This window comes from Neomonachus schauinslandi, chromosome 10, assembly GCF_002201575.2.
Source record: "Neomonachus schauinslandi chromosome 10, ASM220157v2, whole genome shotgun sequence".
Taxonomy (NCBI): Eukaryota; Metazoa; Chordata; class Mammalia; order Carnivora; family Phocidae; genus Neomonachus; species Neomonachus schauinslandi.
Genome location: NC_058412.1, coordinates 120663334 through 120691081, shown reverse-complemented (window position 1 = coordinate 120691081; position 27748 = coordinate 120663334). Strand labels below are relative to the sequence as shown.

At 43.5% G+C, this 27748-nt stretch overlaps 1 protein-coding gene across 1 annotated transcript in view; it reads left to right on the top strand.

Moving 5' to 3' along the window:
- Positions 1-27748, top strand: part of PTPRT (protein tyrosine phosphatase receptor type T) — an 831114-nt gene that overhangs the window by 658494 nt on the left and 144872 nt on the right. Inside the window, exon 15 of the mRNA XM_044919044.1 lies at positions 11673-11702. Within this exon, the coding sequence (XP_044774979.1) occupies positions 11673-11702 (30 nt within the window). The remainder of the gene's footprint in view (positions 1-11672; positions 11703-27748) is intronic.

Genomic DNA, 27748 nt, shown 5'->3' with positions numbered 1-27748 from the left:
GAGCCAGTTGTGGCTCATTGTGTTGGCGTCTGAAAGGTGTGTGCTGCCTGTTTGGCAAGTGGCCCGGAGAGCGGTGGTTTCCTACAGAGCCAGTGATCCCTCCTACGGTTGGGCCACCCTGATGTGCCATGGGATTCCAGGTCATGAGTCTTCTCAGAGTTAACTGTTCTGTTATAACTGATCAAGTCTCATCATGATTACTGGGGAGCCCCAGAAATACAGATGGAGGAAAATAATGCTTCACCCTTTTTGCCTTCACTCACCCTGATTTCTCCTTGGTCTACCAGCAGTATCCCAAGCTGACCCCCGCGTGGCAGAGATAAAGCCTCCTGTGGTGCTGTAGTCCCAAAGGAAGGTTCCTTCCTACTCTAATGTCCGATAATATCATCCCAGCTGGATTGTTGCTGCTTGTTATTTCTCAACAAGATGTCTTCCTGGGTCCACTAACACAGTTACTGCCTGTTGAATTTCTCATGAAAACCAGGGTACAGACTCCTCCTTATCCCCACATCCCCAAGATTTGCTGCACTGACATCTTTTGTTTATCAGACATTCACAAGGGAATTGCGGAGAGGGAAAGGAACCATTCATCTAGGAAAGCTGATGCGTATCAGCTGTCACTGTCCCAGGATCAAGGTTATTCCTCCAAAGAGGGAGTCCCAGGGCTCACCTCTCCTTGACCCCTGGGCTGGCACCATGTTTCCATACCTACCACCCACCTCCCTGTCTTCTCAATTTCAACATGGCAGTCCCAGTCTTGGTCTCCTCCGTACCACTCCCCTAGTCAGCCAGAGCAAACAAAGCATTCATCTACATTGTATATTATATGCTGCAGCATGCCTTGCCCCCAACTTGAAGATAATTTTACATCATTAAACAAACCACTTAACACCTAGCCTGAAGCTCTGCTTGTTTGGTCATTCACAGAGTTCAGGGCAAGTCCCATAACAAGGACCCAGGGACTTGCTTCCCTCTGTGAAGCAAAAAGTGCTCATGAAATTTGTTTCCCACCATAGCAAAGAGACAGAATGTCCTAAAGACAAATTCCAGCTTCTACCTAAGGAGTCCCATGAGTATAAATGCAGAAAGTTTTTGTTTTTTTTTTTTAAATCCCCCTTTCCAGTGTTCACTGAGTCAGAAATACTGGGGTTCCCACTATGCATGCAGTCAGCCTTCTCTTAGCTATTTTGGCACCAGAATATCCCTGTGTCTTTCATGACTCTGTTCTGAATCAGCTAGTCCTCCCTCTGGCCAGGATATCTTATTGGTAGGACCTTGTCCTTTCTTGATATCCTTTGTCTAACAGGATCACTCCTTTCCTCAGGCTCTCAATAGAATGACGGGAGAGTTAAGGTTCTTACCCAGCTACTGATTTTCTGGTGGGAGAGGGGGAAGGGAAGGTATGACATTAATATCAGGGAACAAGAACCCCCGAAGTACTAAGGACAGCACCGCATTGTCATATCCTCATCATCCCTAAGACCATATTGTAGGTCTTAGTAATCAGTCAGCTGCTATTAGGTGAAGTCAAACATGAAGTCTGGTTTCTCTGGAGGCAGTAAGCACGTGTAAGATTGCTGACATGTTTCTTAGAGTCTCAGACGCATTAGAGGCAGAGGTGGGAGTATGGGATTGTCTACCTGGAAAAAGTAATCAATTTAATAGAATCGCATATCCTCTGATAGACCTGAAATGTTCTCATTCTTTGCCACTGATTTGTAAGTCAGATAAGCTCTTCCAATTTTGCTCTTTCTAAAGCCTGGCTTAACCCATGTCACCATCATCTGTGAGCTTGTGAAGAAATTTCACTTCCTTCTTTACAGCTATTTCTGCAATGTGTGACTTTTCGGGAGGGAGGAAAGGGCTTTCTGTTTCCAGGGTGGGAACAAGTATAAAGTGAGTCCTTTGTGTGGTTTTAACCTCTACTGTGTATCTTCATCTTTGCTCACCTGTATCAAAACCGTCCATCAGACCCAACCAAGAGGAGTCACATGATCACCGTTTGTCCCCAAGAGGCAAATCTGAGATGTTGTGGCATCAAAGGGGGTGGGCAGGGGCAGGGACTAATCACTGTTTGCATACACAGTATCTTTTGGAAAAAACAGAAAGGGAAAAGTTGAGAGTAATAATTTACAGATGGGTGCAGGGCAAGGAAATAAGAGAAAAAGAGAACATAAATATAGGTCTGCGCTCTTTCCAGTAGCCTATGGTGTCTTCTGATGTTGAGAGATGCCCCCAAAGGACAGTGAAGCATTTGGTGAGCTCCCTTAGCTCTTCTGACTCCAGCCCCATGTAGAAGTATGGGGAAAGCTTCACTGTTCAATTGAGTCTGTCACTAACTTACTGCTGGCCTGAATGTTGTCTGCAGCTACCTAAAAGGAAGAGGTATTAAAGGAAAAGAAACCCCTAAATAATAGGCAGATCATCACAACCCAGTATCCTGGTGTCAGCATCTCTTCAGTATCCCAGTGTGACCTAGAGTTAATTCCTGGATGCAGGAACTCTCAGAAGTCACATGCCTGATGCACCCCCCTCCACTGACTTGAATCCTAAGGGATTCACCTGGCTCAAAAATTTCCCCAAAGCACAGCCAGATGTTTCAATACACATAAGATGTCCCTCGATTCTCCCTGCAGTGTTCATCATCATTGGCCTTGGGGCTTCCTTGTGACTCTCTGATGAGGGTCTTTCTCTTGCTGTTAGATGTTTCCTTTGGTGATACTGAACTAGAAAGCGATGGAGAAGAGGCTAGAGATACAGAGGACCAAGGGAAAGACTTAATGAAAGAAGCTAAATCAGTTGTTTTGTTGTTGTTGCTTGGTTGTTTTGTAATGGATGAAGGGGGTATTGAGAAATGTAAGGTTGCAGAAGGGGATGTGAAATGTCGGTGGGTGATTCAAACAGGATTTGCCAAAGATACAAGTTGAAGATTTTGTGTAGTACCTTTGGCTGTTTGGAGAGGGCTTCTTTGAATTCAGGCCAATGCAGGATCAGAACTACATGGAGATACAAAGGGTTACATGAGCATTTTAAGAAAGCAACCTGGGGGGCACCTGGGGGGCTCATTTGGTTAAGCAACTGCCTTCGGCTCAGGTCATGATCCTGGAGTCCCGGGATCGAGTCCCGCATCGGGCTCCCTGCTCGGCAGGGAGTCTGCTTCTCCCTCTGATCCTCCCCCTCTCATGTGCTCTCTCTCTCTCATTCTCTCTCTCTCAAATAAATAAATAAAATCTTAAAAAAAAAAAAAAAGAAAGCAACCTGGAGCTCCTCCCTGATACAGTTCTTAACCGGGATATTGAATATTGGCTGGATAATGGCTCCATCCTTTACTCCTGGTTCTCTTGATCACATCTGGACCTCAGAATGTTCTAGAATGGGTCTCTTCGTGCCATTATGTAATAGAACATACCTCCTTTTCACTCACCCTGTTGAGTTTTGAAATAGAGAGAGATGTCATTACTACAATCCCGGTCATCTTCTTCCCTGGCCTCCTCCCTCTAGAATTGCTGGACATCCTCTCCCAAAGGAATATGTTGCTAGGTGTGGTCCCTTGGCTTACTACTATAGGGCTGTGGGTGCCATCAATGAAAAGGAAGGTGGAAAGCTCAAGCCTCAGTGCCTTAACCTTGGTGTTTGAAGGTGTTTATTAGCCACTCACATATGGGAAGTTCTACATTTTAATGTTTGTTTTGGCGATATGCATGTATGTGTGCATGCCCACAGGCTTCACATAGTCCCAGTTTAATCCTTGGGACACACTTGCTGAAGTCTGAGCATGGTCCTCCAAGGCTTAAGGCATAGCCATTTACTTTTGCATGGGGAAACACTGGAGCTATGAAGCAGGATTCTTTGGTAGATGTGTACCCCAAGACTTGTCTGGATCCTACATTAACCTTTCCATTCCTTTTTACTTTTCAAATGGAAACTGAACAACTTTTAGGGAGACCTTTCTGAAGTCAGTCCCTACCCATGGTTCTAGCCACCTCTATCTCCCCTCTTCCTCCCCCTGCCCAGCTTTTCTTGGTCCAGCCTTGATCTTCTGCCAACCATGCTTTGTCCAAATAGTAACTTTTCTAAGAATGAATTTGGAGTGTCTTGACTTTGAGATATGATAGCCTACTTTGAGAAAAATGTGCATCTCTTGGTGTACTTTGATTCTCTGTGACTTGGGTCTGCCCTAGGAGCTCCCAGTCTAATAGGTATAGACATCTTTTTGCTGTGGAAAGGGAAGCAGAAAAACTGGGTGCACATCTCTACAGTCCCATTTATTTTCTGTTAGCCTTGCAGAAACAACAAAGCTCAGCCTCTTGCTTTTTCAACTGTGAGATGCAGCTAATCCCATGGGGTTGTTCTGAAGATCAAGTGAGCTAATGGTTGGGACAGGCTTTATTTCCTGTACCTGCCTAAGAGATCATAAAGCATAATGTCAACAGGGGCATTCATCTCTCACGTGACCATCAACTGACCAAGCCAGCTCCAAACCCATTGCTAATATGCTAAGGGCAGTGCTACAATCAGTACACACATTCTAACGTATTTGTACATTTTCCATTTAAATGGCCCCCATATTCTGATTTTAATACTACAGGTAATCGTAATAGGGTAGGATGTTGGTACTCCTGTGGGGTTTTTTGTGTGTGTTTGTTGTTGTTGTTGTTGTTGTTGTTGTTGTTTTGAGAAGAGGAAACTGAAGTTCAAAAAGGTTTACAATTTGCCCATGACCTTGGAGAATCAAAACACAAACCCAGGCTCTGATTCCAGAGAGTTAACTGAATGCTCGTAACTTCTATTCTGTCAGTCTATGGAGACTAGTAGGAAATAAGTGAATCCTGGAATAGGAAACAGGCAGCCCAGGTTCAGGTATCCTTTGCTGCTCTTCTCTGCTTTTGTGCACACTAGTGCCCTGAAGCAACTGTTGGACATTTGTCTTCACCTACAAGCCTCCTGCCAATCGCTAACCCTCAGCCCTCCAAGTAGGACTCCCAACTGTTCCCTCTTCCTTGAGTCTTCCCACAACCCCCAGACCCCAGGAAGACTCAGTGACACTCCCTGCATGCAGCCACTGTGTCATATGCCCAGGTCTTCAGGTGTGGATGCATCCACACTGTGGGTGTAGTTTTGCTGGCCTTGAGATGGAAATGGCCCAGGAGGGCAGGATCTTCTGCTTTCGACTTTTCTCAACAGAGCTTCACTGCCCTGTATCACCTGCCTCTGGATATCTGCCTTGAAAATCCCTCGAGGTTTTCATGGTCAAAGCCCCAATCATCACCTGCCTACCAACCTGCTCATGATCCTTGTCCCCATCTTAGTGACAGGTACTACCTCTCATTCCATCAGTCAAATTGATGGGGTTGTATCACCCTGATACTTCTGAACCTGAGTCTTTACCTTCTCTTGGGTCACATCCTCCCCTCACTCCCTCCACTGCTCCTGCCCTAGTGCAGACCTCTGTAGCTCTATTGCATGAGTCTCCTCCCCAGCCCCACCCCTCCTACCCACCCTCCACAGTGCAGCCAGAGTGATGGTTCAGGAATGAAACTTGTACTCCCAAACCTGCTGTCGAAAATCCCTTGATGGCTTCTCCTCCCTTATAACAATAGTTCATGGAGTAGAGATGAGAAAAGAAGCATATGTTTTAGGTCATCTGCAGAGTTGTGTCAAGCTATGCCATCCTCCTGCTCACAGTAATTCTAGCAGATTTCCTGATGGTCTTACTCCATTCCTATACCTTTGCTTGTGAAATCTCCTCCTCATTCAATGCCTGTGTTCCTCCATTCCGTGGGACCAGATTCTACCCCTGTTTAAGGTCTAATTCAAAAGCCATCTTTCTCCAGTAAACCCTTCCTGACCTCCAATCTAGACACAATCCCTTCACCATCTGGATCCCCTCTATTAGGATCCATGGTATATCCCTGTTATATTTGTCATTTGTATTCATATCTTATCTTCTCCACTAGACCATCAGCTGCCTATTCTGATTCATCCTTATCACTAACGTGCCATGTGGATACTGGGGATTCCCTAAAAACATGTTGAATGGAGGAGCCCAGTGAAATTAGAACAGATGGGGCCCAGGATTAACTCTGTCTCTTGGGCATGAAAACTTCACTCAGAACACAGACCCAAATATCAACATGGAACATCAAGAGTACACCAGTCCTGTGGTGAGGATGTGAGGCTGAAAGGTCAGCATGGGAAAGATACAGCATGGTCTGAGCCTTCAGGGAACATACTGTCTATTCAGGATTGGAAAAGTGAGGCAATAGGAAAAGGGAACTTCTGGGTCAGCCAAAAGAGACAGTACCACTATGAGATTATAGTGTGCTACAGATCACAAAACCAAAATGTGGAATTTAAAGAAATTGCCCCAAGTCACATAGCTAATAAGTGGCAGAGCTGGGTCTCAAACTTGGCCAATCTGATAATGGATGCCACACTCTTAAACACCATCTAGCCTGAATGAAATATAAAACAGGACTTACTGAGATGCTGAATTGTATGACATAATTTTCAGTGGTTTATTGAGGTGGGAAAGCAGCCCAAATTAAGTGTGTCATGCTGGCTGTTTTGTCTACCCCATTCTAAATAGCTCCTTGCTCCACACAATGAAAAGTGAATCCTTCTGTTTGCACTCATTCAGGTAGTCACTCAAACTAGAACCTTGGAGGTCCTCCTCAGCATGCTCCCATTTAATCGCCTACTGACTCACCTTTCACATTCACTTTTCCTTCCCCATGGCCATTATGAGATAGGCCCTCAACATCTCTTGCTTGGACTTCTGCAGTAGCATTCATGACCCCAACCCCTCTTCCCTCCAACTTTCTTCTCACACTCCTGCCAGAATAATTCATCTAGAAAAATATTTGGCCACCGACTCTTTGGGGTCTCCCTATGAGCTGTGGTATTGAGACTAAGGTCCTTCAGCTCCTTGGGAACTAGGCCCTGCCAATATTTTGACATTCTCACCTTGCTAACTGACCCACCCATTTTATAGATAGTTCCATCTGCCTGGAAGTACCCTTCCTCCTCCATCCATCTAGATGCTCCTTGACTTTACAACTCAAGCATCACAGACTCTAGGCCACCTTATCTGTACCCCCTCCCCACCCTTACCCCTGGATATGGTCCCACTGCTCCCTGTGTTGCCGCTTCATGCCACTTATCACTCCAGAAGACAGTATAGCATAGTGATTATTAATGCAGGCTTCTAGAGTCAGACTGCTTGGATTCTCATTCATGCCAGCCACTTACCAACTATATAAATTTGAGTAAGTTGTTTAACCTCTCTGAGCTTCACTTTCCTCATCCATAAAACAAGGATAATAATGCTACAGAGTGAGGACTAAATAAAGTAGTCTACATGTTGTATTAGCACAGTACCTGACACATAAGTGACATCCTGCTGTTTAAGTGGTAACTCTTATTATTCTTTGTTTTACAAGTTTCTTATCTGCCTCTCTCATCAGACATTTGGGCTGGATCAAGATCTCATTTGTCTTTCTATCTCTGGAACTTGACAGGGACAGGCATATAGTAGGCTCTTAAGAAATGTTTGCTGAATTGATCATGGAAAGATGGATGAGTGAATGATGGATGGATTGTTGGATGAAAGGGTAGATGAGTGTGTGGGTTTATAGGCTAGATGAATAAGTGGGTGGATAAATTGCTAAGTGGCTGGGTGGATGGATGGTTAGATGGATGGAGGGTTGGATGGTTGGATGCATGCATAGATGAATGCATGGATGGATAGAAGAGTGGACGGGTGGGTTTATGAACTAGATGGATGGGTAGATGGTCAAACAGATAGTTAAATACATAACTTAGTCCTGTTTAAGTAGTATGGAACAAAGGAAAGCTGTACCTCGAGTCAGCCTTGTTAGCCAGCTGAAAAGAAGATTCTGCAGTATGTGATTTATTAAGTTTGGAGTTTTTTTGTTTTTTTCTAAGCACAGCTGTCTTCCTGCTCAAGATTTTTGGTCTCAGGCAATCTGTTACTTGCAATATCACTGTATCCTTGTAAATTTAAACGTTCAGTAAATCTTCTTCAAGCCTGAGAGAAAACACATATGTATACTGTCTTGTGGCCACACAGTAAAGACTGTAATCCTTGCCCTGGAACACTTTGCAATATAATTGGGAAAAGCTACTCAGTTAATAGAAGCTTGCCAGTTGCTGTTCTTCTGGAGTTGACTTGAAGCTGGGTCAGGATAGCACCTGGCTTTTGGTGACAACCAGGATAACTCATAAAAGCTACTTGGAAGAGGTGGTTTGAAAGTAAGGAAGTATGTTGTCATGAGGAGGTGGCCTGGCAGAGGTGAATCCTGAAGGTTAAAAGCAGAAAAGCCAGAAGGTACAGAATATTGAGTGCAGCCTGGGGCTGTTGATGGCGAGGACATCTGGCTCAGGATGGAGGCCTTGCAGTTGGTGGTTCAAAACTACACAAGGCAATAGACCTAGTGACTTCTTAGAGCCTCAGATTCCTCAACCAAAAATGAGAATAATGCTTGCTCCATGGGGTGGTAGGGAGGATTAAAAGATTTAAAGCATGTGTCATCTCAATGCCAGACCCACTGTGTTGCTCAACATACATCTGCTTTGGTGATGGGTATTGAGGAGGGCACATTCTGCATGGAGCACTGGGTGTTATGCACAAACGATGAATCATGGAACACTACATCTAAAACTAATGATGTAATGTATTGGGATTAACATAAGAATAATAAAAAAAAAAAAACATACATCTGCTTTCTTACCTCTTCATGGACAGCACCGGCTAGTGGTCCAGAACACAAACTTTAGAGCCATGTTGCTATCAAATCTGGTTACTAGCTGCTTGATCTTAGGCAAATTACATAAAGCTTCTTTGCCTCAATTTCTTCCTCTGTGAAGTGGGGATGATAATAATACCCATCTGTCAGGGTGGTTGTGAGGAATACATGAGTTAACGTATGAGAGCCTAGGACAATGTCTGATACATAGTAAGTGCTCCATAAGTATCTTTTCTTATTTTATTACGATTTTTAACATTCCTGTAGAGGTGAACACTTTGTTCCTGGTCACCAGAGTGAGAAGCAGTAAACCTTATATCTGTAGGTGAGGCAGGGACATGAACTCCCCTTTGTTGAGGACTACGAATGTCAGGTGTTTAGATTAATATGATTTACTTAATATACTTTATTATATATCACATACAATTTGAATACAACTTAGATTAATGTTAATGCCCACAATGACTCTTGGGAATAGATAATTATTGCCCCCAACCTTGACGTGGAGAGACTGAGACTCAGAGATACTCAGTGACTTATTCAAAGCCATGCAGTTAGCAAGTGGTGGTGCTGGGAAACAAAGACATATTTCCACTCCTCAAAGCTGTTTAGGCTGGCAGTCATCCATGCCATTCACCTTGGTACATGGATCAGGAAACAGCAGTCTGGAGGGAGGAACTGACTTGCCCAGGATGTAACAGTGAGCAAGTGAAAGAGCTGAGATCAGAACCCTGCCCTCTCAAATCTCAGCCACTTTTCTTGACAATATGGAGAACATAGGTAGCTGTAAGTCTTCATAAATGGAACCCTAGCTTTCTTCCCCAAGGAATCACATTTCTAGGCACAGGACTACAGAGCCAGCCATGAAGGAGAGGAATGGTTTCCTTACAGTGTGAACCTGTATGGTTGGCAAGGGGGATATGGTGACTTGCGTGGGCTCTTCCATCTCCCACCCATTAGAGCAGGGCATTCCTCACCCCTTTCATCACCTAGGGCTGCTGTTCCTTTGACCCAAGGTGTTGAACGGTTTTATGAGTGACCAGATCTTTCTGCACTGTGGCTCATTTTCCCCAGCTCAGCTTCCCAAGTATACATGGGGCTTCCTTTCTGCCATAACTTCTTAGCTCTCAGAATCACTTTCCTTCTGGAGCTAGAGGTTGGGCTCTCCTGATGAATAAGAGAAAGCCTAGAGGTGGCCCTGCCTAGGAGACTTTGGCTACTTTCCTACTCAAGAGGGAGAAATTTGAGGCTCTGAGGACATGTTCCCACGCTACAGATATAAAGACTGCATATTCCTGAGCCAAGCAACCGGGATAACAGTTGCAATTAACCAAATAACTCTAGAGGGAAGGGAACTATTCTTGCCTATTCAGATGGATATTTGGGGACCTTAATTATTAGCAATTTTTCTCAATCCACAAATGTATCAGTTATTGTCAGTGTGGCTAAGTCTGTAAGATAAAAGCATTCCTATTTATTTTCCTACAAAACACAAAAAGTTATAACAAAAGGAATATCGTGGACTTATTTGAGTTTTTTATTGTTCAGAAGGCAAGAGCTAGAAGGGACATCTTGGAAAGAGATTTCAGGTAGTGATTTTTCATTTTGGAGAGCGGAATTCTTAGTCGTGAAATTTTAAATGCAACTTCAGTTTATAAAATAGAAAAAAATAGAGCAGTGCTGGCTTTTGTGGATGGTGGGGGACCAGCAGTCCTACCTGCTCAGTTTCCCTCTCTCCCATTTCAGTGAGGCTACTGTACAGGACCCCAGGATCCTACAAACACAATTTGAAAACTAATGACCTAGTTCAACTCCTATGAGGTTCAGACAAGGAAATAAAGGCACAGAGAATTTATTCAAGTTGTAGTTTGTTCAGATTGAAGGTTGGAATTCTTTTCTCTTAGTGCAGTGTTCTTAATGATAAAGTTTGAATTTTGTTCTGATGATTGATATGTAACAAACCTGAAATTTAGTGACTTATTTTTCTTATATATCTGTGCTTCGGTCAGGGATTGAAGGGAATGACTTGTTTTGTTCCATGACACCAATGGTCTCTGTTGACATAATCCAACTGGCAGGGGCTGGCTGGATGTCTCTCTTCATGCAGTTTTAGCATCTCTCCACTTGGTCTTTTTAGGACAGCAACCTCAGGATACTTGGACTTATTACATGGAGAGTCAGGGTTCCAGCTGAGAGTTCGGAAGACCCAAACAGAGCTCCAAGTCTTCTTTCTGACCTATCCTAGAAAGTCCCAGAGTGTAATTCCTACCACATCCTGTTGGTCACATAGGGCCAGTCCTGGTTCAGTGTGGGAAGGGAGTACACATGAGCATGCATATGGAAAGTGTAGATTGTTGGGGAGCCATCTTGAATGCTAGCTACCTGATTACCTTGCTTTTGGCATGACCTTACTAAATAGGTTCTGATGACCTTACTAAATAGGTTCTGATGTGGTTTGACCTGAAACAGAGAACATAGAAGTCATTATGGTTTTCCTTAGGTCATAAGAGCACTATCATGTGGAAGAGTGGTAGAATAGTTCTAGAAGGCCAGAAAAGTCTGACCCAGGACCAAAAAAGTCATAATTACAAGAAAGCTAGTTTTAGTTGACCATAAGAAAAGAACTTTCAAACAACTAAAACAGCCAACATTAGACATGGCTTTTTCTGCATGAGTAGTGAATTTCTCCACCATTAAGAATTTCTCTCTCTCCTTCTACCACCGAAAGTATCTGATTCTCAGTGAAGATGATTAGAGAAACTTGCATCTCCTTGAGCTTTGGGATGCTGAAATACTATGTGCATTTCTAAGAATCAAGATTTCATATAAATCTAATTCTTGTTTGTCTTTTCTTTTTCCCCCTTTTTGGACATTTCCTTCATCTGACTGCCCATCAATATATAGAAGAAATGCTTATTCCTACTCCTATTACTTGTAAGTATCGACCCGGGGAAACTTTGCTTCGTGCCCTGTAAGGGAACCTGTAGCATGCATTTCCTGCACCAACCAAGTGTCTGTTGGTTTTCTCATACTCACTTCTGTCTAAGTTATCTGTAGCCCCAAAGTTTTTATTTCACATAGATGTTTTCCATTTGAAAATGCACTGTCATTGTTTATGTCTGTTATGTTTCTGCCATCTTGGATTTCCCCCCCGATTTTTGGAGATGTAAAGGCAGTATAATTTTCTAGTTAGAAATCCCTGAATTTCAGCAAGAGGTCAACCTAATACCCCTGCAGGACTTGCAGAGATAAAACAGAATCACCAATCTCAGCAACTTCAGAGCCCATTGGCATCTACTTGGGGAATATGTAGCCTCGAGGGGCTCAAAGGTTAGAAAGAAATTCATTGGCTGTTTCCACTATTTCAGTAAGTCTACAGGGAACCATGCCTTTACCTAGAACCAGCTTCACAGGTGACAGAAACATCCAAGGTCTTTGCTTTGGGCTGGAATGATCGCAGTCTGGGGTTTGGCATTAGTTATCTCATGTTACCAATGTATTTTGTTGGTAGTCATAGCTGGTTGTTGCCTTTCAATTTTTTTGCACTTTCTGAATAAAGGTGATGATTCTTCTCATTATTAAACCAGAAAGTTTGAAAACACAAAGGTAAAGGGGAAAAAACTCCATAAACAGAGCCTTGGTAATGAAAAGTTAAGAAAACCACTGAAGGAGTCCCATATCCCTAATACGCATTTCCAGTGTTTGAAAATTGAGGTCCAGAGAAGTGTGTGAAATCACACATCCAGTGGGATTAAAACTCAGGATGCCTGGCTTTTGGTAAAGTGTATTGTCCATCATTCCATGTCTTGTTCCACTCTTGGCACACCCAGCCTTATGAGGGAGGCCATGTCTGCTAGTGATCATCTGCTGAAGACTTTACTCATGAGAATTGACCAACAAAAAGCTCTCCCATCCCCTCTGCTCAGTGTTTGGGTCCCAGGTCAGTAGGCCAGGCAATGAGCAGATAAGATTCTGGTACCACTGCCATCATGTTATATAGGAAGCAATGGACTCCTACCACCAACACTAAAAGTATCAGAGAACTTGCTTTATTTTTTCATTCATTCATTCATTTGACAAACATGCATTGAACATGCTCATTATGTTCCAGACACTGTGGATGGAAAGATGTCCAGGACTTTGAGCCCCACCCTCCTAGTGTTCAAGCCTCTCTGGGGTCTAGGATAAAACCAAATACTTGAAATGTCAGCTGAGAGGTGCCTATATGTACTCTGGTATAGGAGCGCTTACTTGGATGACTAATTTTTTAATGGGGCAGGGATAGTTATCAGTGTTTATAGAGATGGATTTACTACTGAAGAAATAAGAATTCTAAGCAGAGGGAACAGCATCTGCAAAGGCATAGAGGTTAAAACAATGTGGGGTGTTGTTGCTGTGGTAGAAAGAGAATGAGCTTTAGGAGTCATGAAGCTCTGGGTTCAAGTCACATCTTTGTCTCTCACATTATGAAACCTTGAGAAAATCTTCTGAACTCCTTGAGCCTTATTTCTCCTAACTCCTAAATAGGGGTCATAGTGCCTAACTCAGGGAATGAGGGATCTTGTAACATGCCTGGCACACAGTTGGCACTCGTGAAATGTTAGTTTTCTTTCTTTCCCCCTCCAGAAAGCATAAGGGGTCAGGACAGTAGTGGTGGCCCCTAGGAGCTCCTCTGATCTTCCAGAGGTTCTTCTGGCATCAGTGTTCCACAGTAGGTATGGGCCTGCAATGACCCATCACAGCCTCTGGGCACCTCACCTCCTCCGTCGGTTAGCCATGGTACTTAGACCTGTCTTTGGATGCCCACTTCATACCAGGCACTGTGCTGGGCACTGTGATAGAATCAAATCACAGTGTGAGAGTATAGGGGACAGACACTCAAGTACTTGTAGTTCAAGGTGCAGTGATACACAGGGATCTTTAAGTTGTGCATACTTAGGAGTTCTAAGTCAGAGATCTTAGAGCGTGAAACTCATGCCAGCTCAGGAACTGACCATGGTTAACAATTCAGAGGAGAAGGACTGGCAAAGCAGACAGAGAGGTATGAGGAGAACCTTCAGAACCAAGAGGAGAAGTCCTTTGCAGAAGGAAGAGCCTGAAGATGCTGGCAGCTATGGAAGAGAAGGTCTGGGGGCAGACTATTTGGGGACAGGAAGCAGCCCCACTGGGGAGGCACGACAGGTTCTATGAGACCATAGGATTAAGAGGTGCATGGAGATGGAATAAAGGAAACACAAGGGAAATGCTGACCTCCGTGATCTCCAGATTCAGAACTCCACTCCCCCAAGTCTTAGGTATGGACCCTGAGCGGGTGCCTTCAACCCTCTCTACTCCAAGTGTGGTCCGTAGACCAGCAGCATCACCCAGAGTGTGTTAGAACTGCAGCACGAGGGTCCCAGCTCACACCTCCTGAATCAGAACCTGCATTGTAACAAGAGCCCTAGGCGACTCGCATTGCACATGAAAGTTTGAGAAGCACTGACTTAGCCAGAGTCTCAGTTGCCTCATCTATAAAATAGGAAAAGTAATACCCTTCCCCCAGGGTTGGAGAGCCACCGGATCTCTCTAAAAGCCCCAGAATCTTTTTCCCCAAAACAAAGAGGTCCCCAAGGGCTCTCCTTGCACTGAAAGATCCTATGCACAAGCTCAGGGGTCCACAAACTTTTTCCATAAGGAGCTAGAAGTAAATATTTTTGGCTCTGTGGACATATGGTCTCTGTTGCATCTACTCTGCTGTTTTAACAGGAAATCAGCCATAGATGATGTGCAAGTGAAGGAGCATGGATATATTTCAATTAAAAAATTTATTTAAAAAAAAACAAATAGCAGGCTAGATTTGTCCTGGGGACCATAGTTGGCCAATCCCTGCCCTAGACTTTTGAGGTAGAAGGAGGATGGAGTTCAAGATTCATCCTGTTTTATGAGCTCCTACTGTGTGCTGCACCATGTGTCTGCTGTTGCAGACACAGAGGTGAATGAGGCGCACCTGATCCAGTTAAGAAGCAGGCAGAAGTTGAAAAGAACTACCAGTTGGTCACTAGTACAGGCCAGGCTCTTCTAATGCTTGCAGCAAGCCCTGCAAGATACATGTGACTGTGTTGAGTCTACATAGACATTGAGACTGAGGTTTGAGGACTTGTGTAGATCCCACAGGCAGGATATGGCAGGGCGAGGGGTTGAATCCAGGACCATATGCCCCCAAGCCCTGCCCATCCTTTTCACTAAGCCCTGTTCTTCAGGGGATGGAGGAGCTCCTGCCTAGACCATGGGTTTGGACAGCCCTTGGCCAGACTTCAGGAGAGCCAGGATCCACGGGCAAGTCTGCCTGCCTGCAGAAACTCAGTTCCATGCATGGACCTCAGTGCCTTGCTAGGGACAAGAAGTGGTAGCAATCTCTGACTGGCAAGGAGGCCCTTGAGGATTTGCTGTCCTAGGGATTTGCCGCCTGGTCAGAGCTGAGAGCACCGGGCTGCCAGATCAGATGCAGCCAAGGGGTTAGAGTGAAGAGTGCCCCACAGAGTGCTAATGACCAAAATAAACAGAGCTATAGATCAAAGGAACTGAGACCTCGGGACAGAGGAGAGTCTAGAATGGGGCCCTTCATTGTCCAGCACACACGAAAAAATAGCAGAATAATGTGGGCTTTGGTGTCAGACCTAGATCACAATTCTACGTCTACCTCTTCTGCCAGATAGTTCAGACGTTGAACAATCATGTAACCACTCTGAGCCTGTTTCCGCATCTGCAGAGTGGCGATGGCAATGGTGACTCCCCAGCGTTTTTGCAAGGGCTGGTGAGAGAGGGTGTATGCAGAGTTACTGACACAGGGAGGTATTTTATAAATAGCAGCTATGATTCCTTGCATTCTGGGCTGACAGAAATGCTTCTCTAGAATGCCTTTTTGCCTTTCTATAGTAAAGAAGCACCCAACAACTTCAGTGTCTGCTTTTTAAAAGGATATTAGGAGCTGGCATGTGTTCACGGGTTAATTTATCTCAAGGTGTGTGATGGGCACAGTAATTGTTTCAAACAGAGACATTTTAGTGTAGTAGTTCTTGAAAAAGCACTAAGATGTTAACTGTTCCAACAGAGAGAGAGAGAGAGAGCACTTAACGATTTCACTTAGCCTCGGATAAATGCCATGCAAGTATCAAGGAGGTGAAAAACGGTGACCTGGGCTGGGCCCTGTCTGCAGACACTCTGGAACTCTTGGTTTTTTCCCATATCCTTCCTGTCTCTCCCGTGGCAGCATATTTGAATCCTACGTCCACCCTTCAAGGTCCAGATCTAACAGTGCCTCCTGCAGGAAGTTTTCCCTGATTCTCTCCACCTGTGGGATGGGCCTTTTCTCAGAGCTCTCACTGCAGTTGCTTGTTACCACGGGCAGGAGCAAATGTGTTTTAAGAATGTTTCTTTTTCATTGAGGTTTTCCCCCATGGTACCCCTCACAGGTACAGTGAACCCCAGTAAGTGTGTGTGGAATGAATGAGAAGAACAAGATGATATTAAAAGACATAATAGCTAAAGTCAACAGAGAGATGATCTGTTCTTAAAAAGAAAAAAAATGGCAACAAATTTTAGATACCTCCAGACCCTGTACCTTCCTTGCTGCTGTATCTTTAAGGCAACCTTTGGTCCTGTTCAGCATCTGAATCCCAGTTTCCTAATATGCAGAATGGAGCCTAAAAATGCATACCTCACAGAGATCTTGCAAGGACTCAAGGATATAATGCTTGGAAAATGCTTAGCACGTGGTAGATCTTCAACCAAAGTAAGAAACCACCTCCTTTTGTCAGTGCGTACACCTTTCCACACCATAGGCTTTTGCAAATCAAGTATCATCGCCTCAATACACGTAAAGAGGAATTTAAAATGATTATATCAAGAGATACTCAAAAATCATTTTATGTAATTCATCAGTCACTTCAAATAAAAATGAAGAAAAAATGGGAATCGAAGGAAACCATTTAGAGATGATAAGTATCAATTACCAAAAGCTGACAGCAAACATGTTGACAAGCAGAAATGGAAGGCATTGCCATGAGGGCAAGGCAGAAAGGACTGCCATGCTGCCGTTCCTCGCTGCTCTGCCCAGGGGAGGACCATGGCAAGAATTCTGATTCCTGGGCCCCACCCCAGAGCAGCTCAGTCCCTCTGAAGGTGTGGCCCGGGAATCTGCATGTGAGCACACACCTCAGATTATTACTCCTCATGCCAACTTTGAGGACAACTTCTCTCCTGACATCCTCACATCACCCCAATACCACTGTCCCTTTCTCAGTATCAGACCTTTGCACTTAGCCCTCTTCCTAGGATGCCTAGTCACCTTCTGTGCCTGCAAAATTCCATTGTCTTTAAAGGGGACATAGTATCCGTAATACTGAGCCCTCATCTTTGTAGTTGCATTCAGCTTTCATTCATCCCCCGCTGACTCACTCATTCATGAGCCATTCTCAGGTTAGACTGCCCGTGGTGTATTTGCACGTCTGTCTCCCTGTTGACAAGGACTGTGTATTACTCATCTTTCATTTCCCGATGACTAACTTAGAGCCCAGAACAAATCAGACATCATAAGACTGTGTTGATTACATGAATGAGTACACACGGGTGGGTGTATGTGTGAGGTTGATACCCCCATTTTGTTTGATCTCCCACTGAATTATACTATTCCATTCTCCAGAAGTTAGTATCCATTTTCATTTATTTTGGCATATGGTGATGGGTTGGGGGGGGACTTTTGGATCAGACCTGTTTTGTAATTTTATATTGGTTTTAGGTTTAGAAATGTTGTACTTCTGTGTCACAATTATAAATGCATAAAATTAGTGAATGCTGTTGCAACAAGATAGATATAAATGCACGGGGCTAGATCATGTGAACAGATAGATCTGGATAGGGATTGCAACTGAATGGATGCTTTACTGTTTATTCTATTGAATTAGAGTCTAAACACATCAGTCATGAATACCAAACAGAGCAAATCTATAAGTCAAAGGCTCTGTCACCTTAATCAGGGAAAATACAAATGAGCATGTCCCTTCCAAAGAAGATGGAAGATGTTTATACTTAAGTTTTAAGTTTATACTTTAAGTTTTAAAACGAACTAGGTATTAGTGATGCCTTCAGGCTTAGAAAGGTATGCCTGTGATCCTAAATGCTTCTATTCTGTAAATGCATTTCAACTTTGTAAATAAGGTAAAAGAGAGTACAGGGGATTTTCTGTTGACAGAGAGAGGTGACATATGGAAATGTGGTTGGAAAGAGAAGTTCTCGTGGAGAAAGTTGTGATGTGCTACTCAGATCTCCCTTCAAGAATGAAGGACTTTGGGGGTCCTGGGTGGCTCAGTTGGTTAAGCGTCTGCCTTCAGCTCAGGTCATGATCCCAGGGTCCTGGGATCGAGCCCCGCATCGGGCTCCCTGCTCGGCAGGGAGCCTGCTTCTCCCTCTCCCACTCCCCCTGCTTGTATTCCTTCTCTCGCTGTCTCTCTCTGTTAAATAAATAAATGAAATCTTAAAAAAAAAAAAAAAAAAGAATGAAGGACTTTGGGTAAATACCAGTAGTGGAATTGCTGGATTGTAGGGTAGTTCTACTTTTTAATTTCTTGAGGAGACTCCATACTGTTTTCCACAGTGGCTGCACTAGTTTGCACACCCACCAACAGTGTGTGAGGGTTCCTTTTTCTCCACATTCTCACCAACCCTTGTTTCTTGTGGTTTTGGTTTTAGCCATGACTGGCTAAAGGAGGTACTATCTCATTGACTGGCATGAGGTACTATCTCATTGTGATTTTGATTTGCACTTCCCTGATGATGAGTGATCTTGAGCATCTTTGCATGTGTCTGTTGGCCATCTGGATGTCTTCTTTGGAAAAATGGATAAAGAGGTTGTGGAAGAGAATGTGTGTGTGTGTGTAAAATGTATACATAAACGTATGTGTGTATAAAATGGAATATTATTCAGCCATAAAAACATAGAAAGAATGAGATCTTGCCATTTGCAACAACATGGATGGACCTAGAGGGTGTAATGCTAAGTGAAATAAATCATCTAGAGAAAGATAAATACCATATGATTTCACTCATGTGGAATTTAAGAAACAGAAAGAGATGAACAGCAATAACAAAAAACCTCATAAATACAGAGAACAAACCGGTGGCTTCCTGAGGTGAGGTAGGTGTAGGGGATGAATGAAATAGATAAAGGGGATTAAGAGTACACTTATCTTGTTGAGTACTGACATATGTATAGAATTGTTGGATCATTGTATACCTGAAACCAAATATAACACTATATATTAATTATACTTCAATTTTTAAAATTAAAAAAATTTTTAAAGAATGAAGGAGCTCTTGGTTGACAGCTCCCTTTCAGACAACTTGCCCTTCAGAGCTGCCTCATCCAAGGTCATGAGTAGATATTCAGTGCGGGGGTGTGAAAGTCACCCCAGCTTCAGAGCTTCCCATGGGGTTGGCTCAAGCCTTTACTGCACCTGCATCACCAAATTCCCCTTCCACCCACTCCTTCTCCTATCCTTCTCTCCCCTCCCCTTGCCCTCCCCTCCTTCCCCTTCCCATTCCCTTTCCCGTCCACAGACATTGACCCCAAAAGCACCTCCTAATTCATCTCCTGCACGTCAGTCTCTGTCTCACAGTCTCATTCTCAGAGAACACAACAACCATTGGCTTCTCTTCAATTTGGCCACTGGAGACAAGTGGATCTGAGTACATGGCATGCCCCTCCCCTCCACATGCACGTGTCATTGCCTATGGACACACTGTGTGCCAGCTAACTGGGGTCACCACTTGTTGCCCACTGATGATAAGTAAACTCTAAAAAGTTCTTCCTTGGACAATAATTCATTCACAGGCATTTGCTTCTCACTTGTGTTTGTGCTGGGCGGGGGGCTGTGGGCATCTTCATTCATAGCTCCTGCCTGGGGGAGCTCACTGTGTATCACAGAAGAGACTGTAGCTATTGCTGAACCAGCCAGAGGAAAAGCTGAGGGTCAGAAGTGCCCACCCACCATGGCGCTCCTCAGGGCCCTCCAGGGCAGGAATGGGTTTAATCCTGAAAGCACTTGCCTTTAGCAAGTATCCCCAGAGTGGGAATGACTCTTACAGCTAGGGCTGTAGCAAAGATAGGATCCTGAGAGGCACAAACTGGAAAATGCTTTTTTAAGTGTTTCAGTGTAGTGCTTTTAATGGAAGGAAGTGCTTTAGTTAAGCTCTGCAATGTTGATAATGATGATAATGATTATATCGTGTTTGTATATACAACTTTATCTCTTCCAAAGTGCTTTCCCACTTATTACCTAGTTGTCTGGTTGGGCTTGGAGGTATTTAGCAAGGTATTATCAGACAGATGACTATACTGTGCAAGAAAGAGCCCTGGGCATGCTGGCTCTGCAGCTTAGGGCACTTGATACAATCCCACCTTCAGTGTCTTATCTGGAAAATGGGGGTAAAAACACCTACATTTTAGAAAAGCTGTTCTGTTTAAGCGACATATTCTTTCATTCATAAGCATTTACTGAGCAGTTACTCTTTTGTGCTAAGTACTGAGTTAGGTGTCAAGTGTTTAGAAAGAAATGTCCTTCTCTCAAGAAGCTCACAGCTTGAAAGGCAACTTGCCCATGTTAAAAAGTTAGAATGGGGCGCCTGGGTGGCTCAGTTGGTTAAGCGACTGCCTTCGGCTCAGGTCATGATCCTGGAGTCCCGGGATCGAGTCCCGCGTCGGGCTCCCTGCTCGGTGGGGAGCCTGCTTCTCCCTCTGACCCTCCCCCCTCTCATGTGCTCTCTGTCTCTCTCATTCTGTCTGTCTCAGATAAATAAATAAAATCTTTAAAAAAAAAAAAAAGTTAGAATGTTATGCATACATGAAAGAGGAGAGTGAAGACATGACAAGGGGAGGAAGTCACCAAATCTGCTTTGAGGAAAGACATCTATAGGCCAAAGGGCTTAATAGGGTGCCTAGCAGGGGGAAGACACAGAACCCTTCACTGGAGAAATGACACCCACATTTCTCCTTGGTCTCACTGTGTAGAAATACACACACACACACACACACACACACACGTGTATAACTAAATAGGTGATGTGCTGGAGAACAACTTGGGAAGAAAGGGATGGAGTAGAGAGAGCAAGAAAAGAGGAGGGAGAAAGTGTGAATCCCAGTCCTACTACCTAGCAGTTGTGAATCCTAAGCATCTGAGTTTATTTCTTATATATAAAATGGGAATTTTAGTGCTCAATTCATGAAATTATCTTAAGACATGAAATGAGGGGCGCCTGGGTGGCTTGGTTAGGCATCCAACTCTTGATTTCCACTCAGGTCATGATCTCAGGGTCATGAGATTGAGCCCCATGTTGGGCTCCATACTCAGCGTGGAGTCTGCTTGGGATTCTCTCTCTCCCTCTGCCTCTGCCCACCCCCCCCCCCCACTCATGCTTTCTTTCTCTCTCTCTCTCAAAATAAATAAATGAAATCTTAAATTAAATGATATAATGTGTGTGCCAGCGGAATTGTCATTTATTAAATGGCAAAGCTGAGCTAGGACAGAGCTATGGTTGGCTGTGTCGGGGCTGGGGGAAGATAGAAATTGTAACTTCCAACACAAGTTAAATGGAAGAATTTGTCAGACAGAATGAAGTGGCGCAATTGTAGATAGTGGTTCTTAAACTTAGAAAATTTCTCCCCTGAGTAATCGAATAAGACACCCCTCCTCCTGGCATCCATCCCTGTGGACATCAATGGGAGAGATCAGAGTCAGTTAATGATTCTGGCCAGCACCACAAGGGTTGACAAAGTTATTTCAACACAAGAAGACTTTGTAGACCAGTGGTCAGAAAAAAGGCTGGGGTTGAAGGTAGAAGGTCTACCCTTGGCTATTCCCAAAATCGAGGCTGGGCAATGACAGGTCTGTCCTTTGTAATGTGGCTGCCAAAACCTGCCTTAAAAGAGGCAAGGTTCTCAGGAGGCAGAATGCAGAATGTTCATTCTATTGTGAACGGTCCCATTGTCCCACTGGGAATGATGCCTCCTTCCTGGGAGCAGAGCTCCATCGAGTTGGTGTATGTTTGGGGAGGGCAGTGAGGTAGGATACCACAAGCCACAACCTAGAAAGACTGGAGAACTGATTTCGTTGGTCTCAAGGGATGGCTACACATTTTAAAGTCCACCAGGTTACTTTGATCTGAAACCATGGTTGAGAACCATCCATCTGAGAGAGCTTGAAAATCTAGGCTCATGTTATATAGGCATTTGCAAGATGATCATGAGGGCCTGCTCTGGCCACTTACCCCAGAACCTCAGCTGAGAACTTGATCCCACAGTATAATCAAATAGACATAGTTTTGGTTATGTTAGTGGAAATTGAGTTTGGAAGGCAGAGTCCATAGAAGACAGAGCCCTATTGGCCAGCACCATTTCCTTCCTTTAGATATTGAGGTACACTATCTGTGTGCTGTTCACAAATGTGTAGAGGCCATTTAACAAATGGCAAAAATGCCCCAGGCACATTTTAAAATAGTCTTTAATTTCTCATAACAATCACTTCTCATAGCAGTTTGCTGCCACCATGAGGAGTAAAGACCCCTCAGCCATGAACAATCTCCTGAGAAATAAGTGTTCATGAGCATTCTTTTCAACAGTGAAACCTCAAGGAGCCCAGTACCTCTGCTTATGAAATCTGCTTTTTATCAGAATAAAAGAACATTGGCTGAGCTTCATTCTTGAGCAGTTTCTCATTCCAATGGCTTTGAGCCACAGTGCAGAATATTCTAAGAGGGTGGGGATTGTTGGGTATATTACAACTACCCATGTTTTTTAAGTGGAAGGATTGAAAGATTGGTGTGGTCAAGACCCTATTAGTGAAAATATGATTTATTAAAGTTATAAACCAAGTTGAGCCTCAAGATTAAAGATAGCTTGCTTTGTTTTGGAAAACAGCTTAGGGACAATGGACATTATTAGAAATCAAAAAAGCTAAGAGAGTCTCTATTTTACTTTATTCTCCCTTCCCATGTCATTATGATTTGGACATCTACTGATGAAGACAGAACTTCTAGTGAAAAATCTAAGCTCAGATGTGGTTAATAAGGGACCTCATACTATTCTTTTGTCTTGGCTCTGCTTTATACAGCAAAACTACCATGAAGATGTGGGATCTAAGGTTTTTCCAGGAGATCCATGGCTGATTCAAAGTGTATGCACCCACTATATTACCATGCGAGTATCTTCCAGCCATCTAAGCTAGGAGCAGTTTGCTCAATAAGTGATACTTCTTTAATCTCATCTCCCACCTCTTATGGGTATTAAACAGTGCTTTTGCCTTAGCTCTGAATGTCAAGGAAAACCATACTCAGCACCTAGAAGCAGTGTTGTAGAAAGAAGACCATGGACTGTATTTGTGTTTGAATCCTGGCCTCTGACACTTTCCAACCTAACTTCTCTGAGCCTGTGTTTCCTCATCTGTAAAAGGAGGACAGTGATACCAAATTTGGAGGGTTGCCATGGGGATTTACCAGGATTGCATAAGAGAATGCAATGCGTGAGCAACATCTGGTTCTGGGTCTGGTACATAGTAGGTGCTCAGTGCATTGTTGCTGTTAATTGTAGTTTATGTTTTATGTATACATGTGTTTTGCACTTTACAAAGTACTTTTATACAGGTATCTCCTGTAACTTTCAAGGGAGGAATTATCCTCTTAAATGTAAGGAAATGAAGGCTCACCAAACTGACCAGGGCCACAGGCTCTTTGAAAGAAATCCATGGAACAGAGTTGCCAGTTACTGGTACCATGTTCTTATGATGGATTGGGAGGTGGGTGTGACGGGGATCTGGCAGCAGAGCTGATGAGATTTATGCCCTCTGAGACCAGGCGGAATATGCAATGAATGAAGTCGAGTTGGTCACTACCTGAAAGTTTATACCCATTGCTCCATATTATAATTGGAGAAAAATAAACCCGTACCAACCCCTTCATTCCATTAAACACATTCACCATATAAATGGGCCAAAACTCGAACAAGATCAAGGTCAATCATCTTTTTTATAATTGTAAGAAATTTTATAATATGTGTTGGAGAAATAAGGACAAAGATTAAAGAGAAGATAAGGTGATTTGGTTCTTAAGCAGGCCTCTTGAGTCCCACTTTATTTTTTAAGATTTATTTATCTGAAATGAGAGAGAGAGTGGGGGAGTGGGGTGAGGAGCAGAGGGAGAGTGAGAGAGAAACTCAAGCAGATTCCATGGTGAGTGCAGAGCCTGACATGGGGCTTGATCTCACAACCCATGAAATCATGACCTGCCAAAACCAAAAGTCAGACACTTAACCAATTGCACCACCTAGGTGCCCTAAGTCCCACTTTTAATTTTATAGGATAAATTTCTGTCTCTTAACATGTTTTTTGTTCATAATGTCTTATGAATAAGCTTCTGCCATGGAGAAGACTTTATTTAAATTCAGTTATGCCAGACATAGAGAAATAATGTTATTTAAATATACCTGATGATTATGATATTTAACAAGACAACAGGTGTCTGCTTTCATTTTCTGGACAGTTGAGGTTTGAAGCCCCCCCCGCATTTCTTTCTTTAAAAATAAATGTACAGTGGCATTTTAGAATCAGCTGTAGATACCTGCAAGAAATCTTGCTTGGTTTTGGTTGGGCTTGTGTTGAATCTATAGATCAGTTTGGTGAGAATTAACATCGTAACAATATTGAGTCTTCTGGCCCAGGGACATGGGGTGTCTCTCCATTTGTATGGGTTTACTTTGATTTATTTTATCACCTACTTGTAGTTTTCAGCATGCAGGTCCCATGCATGTTTTGGTGGATTTATACCTGAATGTTTCATTTTTTTTCCGTGCTATTGTAAATGGTACCGTTTTTTAAATTTCATATTCTAATTGTTCATTGTTAATATATAGAAATGTAACTGATTCTTGTATATTAAAAAGCTAATGTATGTGGAAACAAAAAAAGAGAGGTCTCAGGTGGAGAAATAGTAACTTATTTCAAGCAAACAGGGCTATTGCATGAAAGATGGATTAGATAAGACAAACGGATAAGGAAGATGTGGTACGTGTGTGTGTGTGTGTACAGTCAGACACACTGGAATATTGCACAATCATAAAAAAGGATGAGATCTTGCTATTTGCAACAACATGGATGGACCTGGAGGGTATTATGCTAAGTGAAGTATGTCAGACTGATAAAGATAAATACCATATGATTTCTACTCATGTGAAATCTTTTAAAAACAAAACAAATTAATAAACAAAAAGCAGAATCAGCCCTATAAATACAGAGAACAAACTGATGGCTGACAGAGAGAAGGGTGGGGGATGGGCAAAATGAGGGAAAGAGAGTGGGAGATACAGGCTTCCAGTTACGGAATGAATGAGTCATGGGAATGAAATAGAATAAGGATTATGAGCAATGATACTATAATAGTGCTGTATAGTGATCAATGGTAACTACACTTGTGGTGAGCATAATCTAACATAGAGAGAAGCTGAATCATTATATTTTACACCTGAAACTAATGTAACATTGTGTGTCAACTGTCCTCAAATGAAAAAAATTAAAAAAGATAGGTTAGGCTAACCCAGACCAGGTACTTAGCCAAGAACCCGGTATGTGCTCAAAATGTTAGTTCTACTTGTCTTAGCTTCTCACATTCTGTAGTGTTCTAAAAGTGAGGCTCTATTCCATGAGTGGGGGTTATGGAAGTTAGAATTATGTAATAGTTAAGATGGTAAGACTTAGTTTTAGGCAGACCTGGGTTTGGATCTTGGCTCTGCCATGCACCAGCTGTGTGGTCTGGAGCATGTCTCTCACCCTCTCTGCTCTTCAGTTTCCTATTACTATAAAGTGGGGATGATACAAAATAAGGTGGTAACTTGACCAGAGCACAGATCCTGGTACTTAGCAAATGTCCAGTGAGTGTTAGATACTCTCATTGTTGCTTTGTTGTTGTTGATGTTGTTAAGCTGCAAGGAGGAAGATGCTAGAGAAGCCTAAGAAAGACCTTTCTCACAATGTTTGTCCAACGATAGAATAGGCTGCATGTGGGGTAGTGAGCCTCCCATCACAGAATAATAGACCACCATTATCTAGTATGTCCCAAGGGAAGTCAGGCTTCCCAGAGCGTTTCCCATGTGTTGAGTTACTGTAAATTCCCCCATGGCATTAGAAGCAAGTGGCAGTGGTTCCAGTCTCCCTGGTCACCTAAGACACTTGACCCACAGACACAAAGAGTTTGAAGCAATAGACAGAAATGGTATCCGTGAAAAAAATAAATGCAGACCAGACTTATCTTTCCATCAGCTGCAGTTTATGATTCCACATTAAATTCAATTGCTTTCTTTAGGAGTCTGGTGTTGAGACCCATCCTCTCCAGCCCAGTGCCATCCATTCTGGCTTTCCCCAGGAGTGCAGACAGACCAGCCACCTTCCTAGTGTACACTAATTAATTTATCTCATGCTGATGGTTTTACGGTGCTGAAGTGCTGGAGCGTTTCTGTTGATTCTTCTCCCTGCAAAGCACCTCACATTGCATAAAGACTGTGAATCTCCATTGCAAACGCCGTCTGTCTCGGGCTAGGGAACAGCCCGCCCGCAGCCTGTTGTCTTGCTGGCACTGCCTCTTACAGCCAAAGTAACACATCCATTAATTTATCCTTAATGACATTTTGACATTCCAATCAGTTCATCAGATGTTCCTTATGCAAGCCTTCTCCCACATGGCCGGGCCAGGATGCCAGGCCACTCTTGATGCATAATGCATGAAGCCGGTACACTGCTCAGTACCCTCTGACAGACAGACACATCTGTTATTCACAGGCTGCGTGTTCCTCACAGCCCTGGCTCCCCGAGTGATCCACACCGATGCCTTCAGCGTCGTTTTCTTTTGCATTTCCAGCTTGCTGCGCTTCGGGGAAGCTGGTCAGTTCAAGGAGAGATGTCCTGGTTCAGAAACATACATACAACAGGGCTCTCTGAGGGGAAGTGAGAGTGTGTCAAACCCCGACCCCACTCAAAGGATTTAGAGACGCTTTTGTTCTACTAATTCAGGTGGAAGAAAGACCTATGACAAACCAAACATCCTGAATTTCATTACCTTGCGACTACTTAAAAATAATGATCGCAGAGATATTCTGGTAGCAATAATGGATATCAAAGAAGAAATGAAAATGATCCTTAATACCTTCCCTAGAACACATCAGCACGGATGCACTTCCTCACAGTGGCAATCACAATGCAGACCCCGTTTCATTGTCTATAGTTTCGTTGTTTTTTTTTTTTTAACTTAACGTAAGCCAGTTAGCATTCTTCAATGTTGTTGCATAGTTTTCATTTTTAATGGCACTCCATCATTTTAATAGCTGCATAATATTCCATCCGGGGGATGCACCGTCATTTACTGGACCAATCCCCTGTCGGTAGACATTTATGAGGCTGTGACTGATGGTGTGCTATTCAAGAGAAGCAGCAGAGCAGGCTCCGGGAGAGAGCAGGGCTCTGCAGCCCGAAGACTCGGGGCTCCAATCCCACCTGGTCCCTTTACCTGTTTTACGAGTTTGAGATTAACCTCTGGGCCTCCGATTCCTCACCTATAAAACAAATGATCACTACCTTGTAGTGCTGCTATGAGGATTACAGGTGTTTTCAAGACACCGAGCACATGGTGGTATTTACTGCATGTGAAACTATTACACTCACATGTCTATACCATTGCTCATGGATCAGGGGCAATCCTGTCCCCCCCGGCCTCCCTCCTGGGGACATGTGACAAGGCCTAAAGACATTTTTGATTTGTCACATCTGGGAGTGAGAGGAATTACTGAAATGTGGTGGGTAGAAGCCAAGGAAGCAGCTAAACGCACTGCCATGCACAGGACAGCCCACTCAACAAAGGATTATACTGCCCACGTGTCAGTAGTGCTGAGATGAAGAACCCCTGGTGTACAC